Source organism: Eptatretus burgeri, chromosome 9 (assembly GCF_056783735.1).
Source record: "Eptatretus burgeri isolate ZD-2024b chromosome 9, Ebu_testis_v1, whole genome shotgun sequence".
Classification (NCBI taxonomy): Eukaryota; Metazoa; Chordata; class Myxini; order Myxiniformes; family Myxinidae; genus Eptatretus; species Eptatretus burgeri.
Window position 1 is genome coordinate 7,312,878 of NC_140969.1, and position 10,135 is coordinate 7,323,012.

General features: G+C 44.1%; 2 protein-coding genes across 2 annotated transcripts; both read right to left on the minus strand.

Moving 5' to 3' along the window:
- Nucleotides 1-1,546: 1,546 nt before the first annotated feature.
- On the minus strand, nucleotides 1,547-3,387 carry LOC147019479 (eukaryotic translation initiation factor 4 gamma 3-like). Its single transcript, XM_085896650.1, has 5 exons — nucleotides 3,304-3,387; nucleotides 2,964-3,161; nucleotides 2,393-2,716; nucleotides 2,172-2,270; nucleotides 1,547-2,071 (listed from the first exon to the last, which is right to left on the minus strand). The coding sequence occupies exons 1-5, from the start codon at nucleotides 3,385-3,387 to the stop codon at nucleotides 1,985-1,987; spliced, it is 792 nt and encodes a 263-aa protein (XP_085752776.1). The 3' UTR covers nucleotides 1,547-1,984.
- Nucleotides 3,388-5,049: 1,662 nt separating this feature from the next.
- LOC147019480 (uncharacterized) lies at nucleotides 5,050-9,795 on the minus strand. The gene is made up of 7 exons (XM_085896652.1): nucleotides 9,733-9,795; nucleotides 8,954-9,111; nucleotides 6,978-7,014; nucleotides 6,497-6,685; nucleotides 5,921-6,109; nucleotides 5,534-5,713; nucleotides 5,050-5,400 (listed from the first exon to the last, which is right to left on the minus strand). The coding sequence occupies exons 1-7, from the start codon at nucleotides 9,793-9,795 to the stop codon at nucleotides 5,050-5,052; spliced, it is 1,167 nt and encodes a 388-aa protein (XP_085752778.1).
- Nucleotides 9,796-10,135: the final 340 nt, after the last annotated feature.

Sequence of the window (10,135 nt, forward strand, 5' to 3'; positions counted from 1 at the left end):
TGTGGGAGGGTGAATCTTTCCAACAGGTTCATGTAAATTGTTGAGGTCACAGCATCCTCCCCAAAGAAACACATGAATATGGATTATACATCTCCCAAGTGAGATGTTGTGAGATTGAGGTTCACAGCATTGCATGGATGATGAGAACAAATGGGTATCTCTGCAAATGAACAACAAATGCTGCACTCATGTCGTTGCATGCAGTTTTGTGCTCTGCCTGGAACACAGGCATCATCCCAACTGATTGGAAGAGGGGCCTTGTTGTTCCTCTCTGGAAAGGGAAGGGTGATCGTCAAGACTGCAACAACTACTGAGGGGTGACGCTGCTCTCAGTGCCGGGCAAGGTCTTTGCTCGGATAATTCTCGATAGGGTTCGCCACCATCTGCTTGAGCACCAGCGTCCAGAGCAGTCAGGCTTTACACTAAAGATGTCAACGATTGACCGTATCCTTGCTCTTCGTGTCATCACCGAACGCAGACGAGAGTTTCGGCAGGGGCTGCTTGTAGCCTATGTTGATCTCTGTAAAGCGTTCGATTCAGTGAATTGGGATGTCCTCTGGAGGATTCTTGGTCTTCATGGGGTGCCACCAAAATTGATCGATCTGATGTCTGAACTCTACTCTGGTACTGAGAGTGCTGTGAAGTGTGGTGGTACCATCTCTGACTTATTTCCAGTTGTTACTGGAGTTCGTCAGGGGTGTGTACTTGCCCCCACACTTTTCAGCACTTGTATGGACTGGATTTTAGGGAGGATATCGGAGAGATCAAGCTGCGGTGCATCGTTTGGGAATGTCAAGATCTCGGACCTTGATTTTGCAGATGATGCAGTCATCTTTGCGGAGACTTTAGACATCCTCTTGGGGGCCCTCGAGGTGCTGAATGAGGAGTCGGAGCCACTGGGATTACGGGTTTCTTGGGTCAAAACTAAGATCCAGGCTTTCGGTGACATCTTGAATGCTGCTGTCCTGTCTGTGTCTGTTTGTGGTGAGGATGTTGAGGTCGTGGAGAGATTCACTTACCTTGGCAGTGATATTCATGTCTCTGCCGGCTGTGAGTCAGAGGTCAATAGACGTCTGGGTCGGGCCTGGGGAGTCATGGATTCTCTGGATCATGGGGTGTGGCGCTGCCGGTACCTGTGCGGGAGGATGAAAGTCCGAGTCTTCAGGTCCTTGGTACTTCCAGTCTTGCTCTATGTATGCGAGACTTGGACTCTGACCATGGATCTGAGATGGAGACTTAATTCCTTTGGTACCAGGTCTCTTCAGAGAATCCTTGGCTATGGCTGGTCGGATTTTGTGTCCAACGAGCGGTTGCTGAGAGAGACTCGGATGAGATTTGTTACCTGCATAGTCCGTGAGCGTCAGTTGCGGCTGTATGGACATGTGGCTCGTTTTCCTGACGCTGATCCTGCTCACCCGATTCTCTCAGCGAGGGAGTCTCATGAGTGGAGGAGGCCAGTGGGCCGACCACGTGCCTCGTGGTTGCAGCAGGTTGACCATCATCTCAAGGAGATGGGGATGGGCCTGGCATCTGCCTGGGGGATGGCCAGACGGAGGCCCCTGGAGTACCGGCGGAAAGTGGATGCAGCGACGCGCTGTTCTGGCACATGCTCCCATACCTGACCTGACCTGGGTATCTCAGGGTCTTTCAATAAAACAAAGTCTTTTGATAATAAATAATTAACAAGCTTTATTGTTACAAACACAGCGACACATAACATTGACACAAGTGATGATGATGGTGTGAAATTTGGCCAATTCCGGTGTGTAAGTATGGATGATAAGTTCAACTTGGAAATAAGATGATAAATAATTTTCATGATAAGTGATGATGTTGGAAACAAATTTGTAAAATCCACGATGTGATGATAGTTTGTTGATCCACACGTATCGTTTGCAAATGGGAATATTTTCGAGAACAAATTGATTTGAAATAATCTTGAGAATCCTTAAATAAAACAGCAGGTTCGGATGAGGTGTGATCTTCATCGGGGTTGCTGTGCATCCGCTTCCTCACGGATATTCTGAAGGAACGTTGGTCGCTCTACCTTCTGGCGTGGAATCCAGTTCCGCTAAGGAAGGAAAGAACATCCATGCGGTTATAGATGCAGGTGGTTTGAGGCAGGTATTTATTGTGAATTGACACATGTGAGGAAGATATGAATGACTCACCACGCGAAGATCCATGAGATCTTGTAGCATGAATCGGATGCGTGATGTTATTTTGCACTCCTTCAATAATTCATCCAAAATAGTGAAATACCCGTTCATCTGTCAACACACGAGGATATGGGGCTCAGTCAGCAACATGAAGATGGGCAACAAGGATGATTAAAAATCGGCAGTACAAGAGTAAACGTGTTTATAAAAACTCAACAATGAAGTTTCCTTACCATTGAGGCTTGTGTCGAGTCGAGGATCTTGCCAACGATACCAACGAGCCGGCAGAAGCACTCGAGGGACAGCTCGCTCCCATCATCGAGCAACTCCTTCACTGTAGCGGAGATCAGCGATTCATTGAAAACTTTTGCGATGAAAAGTTCCCCGATGAAGACGATGTTTCCCAGAGCACGTCGTCGAGCTTTTTCTTTTGATGCACCATCGTCCAAGCTGGAGCTCACAACAATCCCCTTCTTCACCTCATTCTTGCAGCTTTGGATGAGGTGTGTGTGGAAGTTGAGGATGTTGTCTGGGCTGCCTGTTTCTTTCACTTCAATCTGTGAAAAAGTAAACAATGGTGAATGACTTGGTATTATTAAATAAAAGGGGTATATATTTTTGGAATGATATTTGAAGTGCGGTGGGGGGCGGGGGGGGGGGGGAGATGAATTGACAAAATCAAAAGGGAAAAAAGAAGGGAAGGGGTGGAGAGAAAATATTCTGATGTTTTCAAAAGTTTCAGAAATGGATGCCCATTGGTGGGGTTCTTCCCCTCAAAAGTTGTGGTGGTGGTTGACGACTTACCTTTGCAAGGTGGTGGCACAAGTTGGCATACACCTCAGAAAATTTTGATTCCATCACCGCCTTGTCCAGGACAAGCTGTACAACATCCTTAAGATTGTCTTCATTGGCGATATGGATGAGCTTGATCTGGTGTATTAACCGGTCAAAATTTTCGGGGGTAATTTTGTTCAGCAAAGATCGGAACTGTCGAATTATATCCTTGGGGAAGGAAATGGGAATGAAACCAAGGAGGTGTCATGAGTGAGGAGTTAAAATAATAAAGAGGTAAAGAAAGTAAAGTATATTTTAACATTAAATCTACACAATTACCACCCTTTCAATCAAAACACAACAAACTCACGTGATCAGGACTTGATACGTCTTCCTTCTTGATGGGCCTCCAGGCATTGTGGGTAGTTTTTAGCTCCACGCCACTTGTTATCATGTGTTTGATAACTCGAGGACCCTGTAGAACAAAATGAATAATCTTTGAACTAAAACATCAGCAGAGAAACATGAGATTGATAACTAATGTGAAATGTGCATCTCACCAGTTATAAAAATAATAATCAAAGGAATCACACAATTTATCATTTGAGATGTTTGTTCATGTCCTTGTTTGTTCGTGTCCTTGTTTGTTCGTGTCCTTGTTTGTTCGTGTCCTTGTTTGTTCGTGTCCTTGTTTGTTCGTGTCCTTGTTTGTTCGTGTCCTTGTTTGTTCGTGTCCTTGTTTGTTCGTGTCCTTGTTTGTTCGTGTCCTTGTTTGTTCGTGTCCTTGTTTGTTCGTGTCCTTGTTTGTTCGTGTCCTTGTTTGTTCGTGTCCTTGTTTGTTCGTGTCCTTGTTTGTTCGTGTCCTTGTTTGTTTGTGTCCTTGTTAGTTCGTGTCCTTGTTTGTTCGTGTCTGTGTTTGTTCGTGTCCGTGTTTGTTCGTGTCCGTGTTTGTTCGTGTCCGTGTTTGTTCGTGTCCTTGTTTGTTCGTGTCCTTGTTTGTTCGTGTTTGTTCGTGTCCTTGTTTGTTCGTGTCCTTGTTTGTTTGTGTCCTTGTTTGTTTGTGTCCTTGTTTGTTCGTGTCCTTGTTTGTTCGTGTCCTTGTTTGTTCGTGTCCTTGTTTGTTCGTGTCCTTGTTTGTTCGTGTCCTTGTTTGTTCGTGTCCTTGTTTGTTCGTGTCCTTGTTTGTTCGTGTCCTTGTTTGTTCGTGTCCTTGTTTGTTCGTATCTTTGTTTGTTCGTGTCCTTGTTTGTTCGTGTCCTTGTTTGTTCGTGTCCTTGTTAGTTCGTGTCCTTGTTTGTTCGTGTTTGTTCGTGTCCTTGTTTGTTCGTGTCCTTGTTTGTTCGTGTCCTTGTTTGTTCGTGTCCTTGTTTGTTCGTGTCCTTGTTTGTTCGTGTCCGTGTTTGTTCGTGTCCGTGTTTGTTCGTGTCCGTGTTTGTTCGTGTCCGTGTTTGTTCGTGTCCGTGTTTGTTCGTGTCCGTGTTTGTTCGTGTCCGTGTTTGTTCGTGTCCGTGTTTGTTCGTGTCCGTGTTTGTTCGTGTCCTTGTTTGTTCGTGTCCTTGTTTGTTCGTGTTTTTTCGTGTCCTTGTTTGTTCGTGTCCTTGTTTGTTCGTGTCCTTGTTTGTTCGTGTCCTTGTTTGTTCGTGTCCTTGTTTGTTCGTGTCCTTGTTTGTTCGTGTCCTTGTGTGTTCGTGTCCTTGTGTGTTCGTGTCCTTGTTTGTTCGTGTCCTTGTTTGTTCGTATCTTTGTTTGTTCGTATCTTTGTTTGTTCGTGTCCTTGTTAGTTCGTGTCCTTGTTTGTTCGTGTTTGTTCATGTCCTTGTTTGTTTGTGTCCTTGTTTGTTCGTGTCCTTGTTTGTTCGTGTCCTTGTTTGTTCGTGTCCTTGTTTGTTCGTGTCCTTGTTTGTTCGTGTCCTTGTTTGTTCGTGTCCTTGTTTGTTTGTGTTCTTGTCCCCTCAATTTAAATGTTTATCATGTCATGACTCCTGGTGTAAGTCGACATTACAAGTCATACTAAAGTACACCATGTTCGAGGGAATTAACCCATACCTCAGAATTGGTCTTTAATCATAAATCTGGTGTTCTTAAGGAAAACCAGATTGGAAAATGATTCGAAGGTTCAGTTCAGAGTTGTTTTCAAGCTTTTTATGACTCTGACTGACAAAGTTGTTTTTAATATCGTTGTTGACGGTCGAATTTCTGTTGTGTTCTTGTGATTGTGTTGCTCCACCTTATTTTGCTGTCGCTGATCACGCTGTGGATGACTTTGTTGTATCTGTTGCTGCTGCAGCTTCCCTCGGTCACGTGGGAGCTGTGAACGTGGCTCGTGCTGGGGATCCTGTCGTCTCTGCTCCAGTTGTTGAATCCGTTTGTATAGTTCGTACACGGCTTTTATGGATTCATTTTGTTTGAACACCATCGCTTCCAGGCATTTGTCTTTGGATTTCAAATCCCTCTCCAGCAGCTTGACCTGCAGGTGATTAAAATACAAACAGCACAAATCAAGGGAAACATTGTCTTCAGCTCTTTAATTTCTGTTATTTTGCGTAAAAATGTTAGACAGTTTCGAGCAACTCTCACGTTCTTGGACAACGGTTCCTTACTTGGCCATGGTGCTCAACATTCTGTTTCTCCTGCTTCTCTCGTTCTTCCAGCAGGTGCAGTTCCAATTGAGAAAACTTGTTGTCCAGGTGTGTGTTATGTGCCAGAAGGACATTCAATACATAGGTCATCTCAGAGTATTGACCGTCCTTTGTGTGCAACTGCTGAGACAGCAGCTCGACCTGTGCAGCAGAAACATGATATTGTCATTCCAAGGAAAGTTCATGTTTTCTGTTCTACATTTCAATCAACAATCTTCCATTTGTAAATGTCAAATTAGTCGCATGACCCCTTGCAAGGTGTTGAAACTCATTAGAACAGGTAGAGATGAACATGCTGTTCAACCCCTTGGCGTCTATCGTCCCACATGACTGTTAATGGTTCCTCACTTGTTGGCAGCTCTCAACGTTCTTCTGCTGTTCTTCATTTTGCCGTTGTTGCTGCATCTCAAGCTGAAGTTGCACTGCTGAGAACTTGCTCGTGATGTTCTCGAGATCTTCTGAAAGTTCATTGTTTTTCATGGTGATCTCACCGAGTTGATCATCCTTCAACCTCAAACGTTGAGAAAGTGCCTCGACCTGTGTGGTAGAAACATGACAGTGTCGTTGACATTAAAGTTACTGTTTTCTGTTCTCCACACACAGAAATAAATAAAGTGACAGGTTTGAAAGATAATTTAAGACCACACAGCTTACAAATGACCACTCCTTCTAATCCTTAATCAATAAATATCAAGACCCAATGGAGATGTCCCTCTCAAGTCTAAACTGCGATCAACTCTTGTGAAAAGGTGCAAAGTTCACATGAAGTTTCACAAATTCCAATCAACAATCTTCCATTTTAAAATATCTCATCAGCATCATCATCCCTGCAAGGTGTTAAAACACATCAGAACATGTACAGGTGAGCACGATGTTCATCCACTTAGTATCTGTGGTCACACATGTTTGATAACGGTTCCTTACCTGTTGGAAGCTCTCAGAGGCCTTCTCTTGCTCTTCCCCATGTCGTTGTAGCTGTTTCTGGAGATGAAGTTGGATTTCTGACAACTTGTTTGAAACGTTTTTGAGACCCTCCGAAAGTACCTGGTTTTCCAAGGTGAGCTGATGGAATTGGTCATCCTTCACATTTAGCTGTTGTGAAAGCAGCTCGACCTGTACGGTACGGTAGAAACATTGTGTTCATGAAGATACAGAAATAGCATAATGAAGACACACCACCAAAGATAGCATAATTCACACACAGAAGCAAAGGTAATGATAATTATTAGTGTAAATTAGTGGATTCAAACTGAAATTGTTCCTTTTCCTGTTCCTCCTGTAACTCTTCTTTCTCAAACAATTCCTTTTGTAATTCCATTCTCCGATTCTCCTCTTCCTTTACTTGTTGCATCTCTACTATTTCGTTTTGTTGAAACTCCTTGAGCAACGGCCTCTCTTTATTTACCTTTTTCTTTTGTTCGTACTTCCGGCCACATTGAAAACTGCAGAAACAAAGACAATGTTTGTCAGTTCGAGAACAAAGTGTGATTTAATAAAACATGAAAAGCATGTTCCATGAGTGTGGGATTGTTGTTGGAAATGAAACAACGAGCTTGCTCATTAAGCCTGGTGTTGGCTAACAAGCAAGGTGGCTGGCTTAAGATCTCAGGGTGTTGAGTTTTGAGCCCCTGTCTTTTCCTTTGAATTAACACCAGGTGGGGTTGATTCAGCCTGTCATCATTCCAAGGTCTACGATAAATGTGTGTGCCATCCCTCAGATGGATGTTAAACTGGGCGTCCCATTAAAATGGGCATGAATTGGTGGACGGTGAAGATCCCACGGTGTCCTTCACAAAGAGTAGACCTCCCCCGGCCAATTCACAATAATGTGTCAATAATAGTGGCCATTAGAGGAGAAGAACAAAAGGAGAGGATTTATTCAGGAGAGTGAACCTGAATAAATCCTCTCTTCAATGGTGTTGTGGGAATGGCTCATTGGGGTTAAGATTTCAAAGTTGAGTAATAGTTATTTACACAGTGCATGTATTATTAGTACCAGAGTGAGCCAATTTAATTGTGATATGGGATTATGTGTATTTTTAGAGAAAGCTGTCAGCATCCCTCCCGAACGTGTGTGTCTAAAACTGCTTTTCCCATTGATCCCCTATTAATGTTCTTTCCTTTGTAATCTGTCCAAAATGTGATTTAATAGGAAATTCGGGCTCACAAAGGCACAGGTTTTGGAGGGAGGGTGAACCCCAGATGTTTCTCCCAAACATTTGAGGATGAGTCAAGAGGCTTAGGGGAGGGGGCTCCCCCTGATTGACTGCCAAACAACCAATGTGCATCGTTGGGGTGTTGCCGAGTGATGGCACAGTTTGAGGAATGCACCAAAGGGATAAAGATTGGTGTAAAAGGGGGCCGGAAGGAGATGCACCTTGCGACATACTGTGGGAGCCACACATTCTTCTCTCCGTGCACGGTCAGCACATCGGGCATGTCCTGCCGCATCCGCCTCTCAAAACAAGCCTGCCATGCTTCCTGTAATCTCCTGAGGTCGCACCTGCAGCTCTAATTCATCATGCCTGCCCGCGTGCGAACTGACCTCGGCGCGAGACTGGATCAGTTCCCTGCCATGCCACACCTTTCCCTTTGGGACTTGCTGTGCTCAACCGAGCACATACTCTATAATGTATTCACAGTTTTGTCATGGTGTGTTTGATGCCTTCAGTTTAGTGCATTAAGGCACTTCTGACCACACAAAACCCTGGTATGTAGTGTATCATAGTTATATCAATTTTATAAGGATTCGTTATTTTGTGATCCATCCCCTGTTCCCCTGTTGTTAATGGACTTTGCAAACCAACCTGGTCTCTGTGGAGTGATTTGAGTTACCCTGATCACAAGCCACATCATCGCTCTTGATTGTCTGTGAAAGGTCAGATTGGGTTCAGCATCTACTATCGTCACATGTGAAACGTACCCCGCGTCCGGCACAGCAAAACTGCTTGTGCCACCAATTTGGTGCCGGGCATGAGGGAAGTACCAGCACATTCGTCGAACGGCAGAGACGTTCCACCGAATTGCGCTGAAGAGGCACATAAGCTGTCGACTCTCGTCGGAGCATCTGAACTGCTGGACCGCCTTGACCACTTTAATCATGGTTTGTCAGGATTCGGACAGGAAACTGGCCTGGTTCCAGCTGACTGTAACGTTATTTCATGTTCCCATGACAGGCCAATATGGTGACTTGATGACACTTTTAAAGGAGAGTATGTTCCATGTTTTGTTACTCCCTGTTGTCACTGGACTGGACATTAGTTTGTTTGACTTGATTATTCGTTAGAATTGAATGCAAAACTCGTTTCAAATCTCTGAGTTATCTTGTCTGCTTGGATGAAGGCATTTCAATGTTGAGGAAAAGTCACTCGTGTTATTTACCAGTGAAGGCAGGGTGTCTTTCTCTTCGTCCTCTTCCTGAACCACCGTGATGGTTTCAATGTGATTACCCATAAGAAGAATAACAAGGCAATCATAACAATCGCGACATCGCGAACTCTGGATAACGTTCCTTCCTCCTCCGCAACATTCTGGAACATCTATGGAAATAGACAAGGGCAGGGACGGGAGAAATGTTTATGTCATTTTAAAATTAAACTAAACAATACTTTGAAACTTATTTTACGTCCGGTACGAAACCGGATGAAGCTGAAGATGTTCGAGTCTTTGTTGGGAAAATGTAGCACACTCATGATGACGGGGATGTTACATCCGATGTACCGTAAAGATATGTCCATCATGGACAAAATGATCAATAAATTCTCTGTTAAAATGGAGGACCACACAAACGGAGTCATTGTGTATAAACCCCACAATCCCAGGAAAATCATTTCCCCACAAAAGGCAGCACAAGCGGCCATGACGTGCTCAGAACCCCCCGGTGTTCACTGGCGATGGACGTCCTCACAAGAACGTTCTTTTCCTTTAAAACCGTTTTCTATTTGAATCACACCTGATGTGTTCACTCACACCTTCACATGGGCATCCGGTCAGATCGAATTACCTCTCGAATAAAAAACAAAGTTAACCTGGAATACACGATCACCTGTTCGCTCTTCCATCAAACCATCAAGGTATTTCACAAACTACAAAGGTAACCGCTCCCATGGTGTTGTCTACCTTCTTCGAGTATGTTGGTATCGCTTACAATCCCCTCTTACCTGTTGCGGTGGTCGGAATGTTACAAGACCGAGGAAAATGAACAGTCCGGTAAGGAACCACATCTTCTCTCGTGCTCGGTACCCACGGAATGAAGGTTTCACAATGTGCGTCTGTTTTTATTGGTCTTTCGAATACTCATTGTGACGTGAACAATGATTGTGACATCACAATGACTCCCGGACTGTGGCCACGCCCCCTACTTTCCCTCATGTATATTGATTGTATCAATCTGTACGGGTATTATTTATTTATTTTTGTTGCTCAGAATAATCTCTTTCGGTGAAAACCACGTGACCCAAGGTTGATGAACAACACGAGTCTTTTTTTCTTCCAAATCTTTCACCAATGAGTGGTGTACAGGGTGTTTGAAAACGTTCAGGTTGATAAGTTGGGACACTGCAT

Excerpts from the sequence above, each read along its gene's own strand:
- LOC147019479 (XM_085896650.1), bottom strand. The coding sequence starts at position 3,387 with ATGATAACAAGTGGCGTGGAGCTAAAAACTACCCACAATGCCTGGAGG. Across the intron at positions 2,717-2,963 it reads TGTGCCACCACCTTGCAAAG|ATTGAAGTGAAAGAAACAGG; the intron begins GTAAGTCGTCAA and ends ACTTTTTCACAG. Across the intron at positions 2,271-2,392 it reads ACTCGACACAAGCCTCAATG|ATGAACGGGTATTTCACTAT; the intron begins GTAAGGAAACTT and ends GTGTGTTGACAG.
- LOC147019480 (XM_085896652.1), bottom strand. The coding sequence starts at position 9,795 with ATGTGGTTCCTTACCGGACTGTTCATTTTCCTCGGTCTTGTAACATTC. Across the intron at positions 7,015-8,953 it reads AAGACACCCTGCCTTCACTG|TTTTCAATGTGGCCGGAAGT; the intron begins GTAAATAACACG and ends TTGTTTCTGCAG. Across the intron at positions 6,110-6,496 it reads CCTCTGAGAGCTTCCAACAG|GTCGAGGCACTTTCTCAACG; the intron begins GTAAGGAACCGT and ends TCTACCACACAG.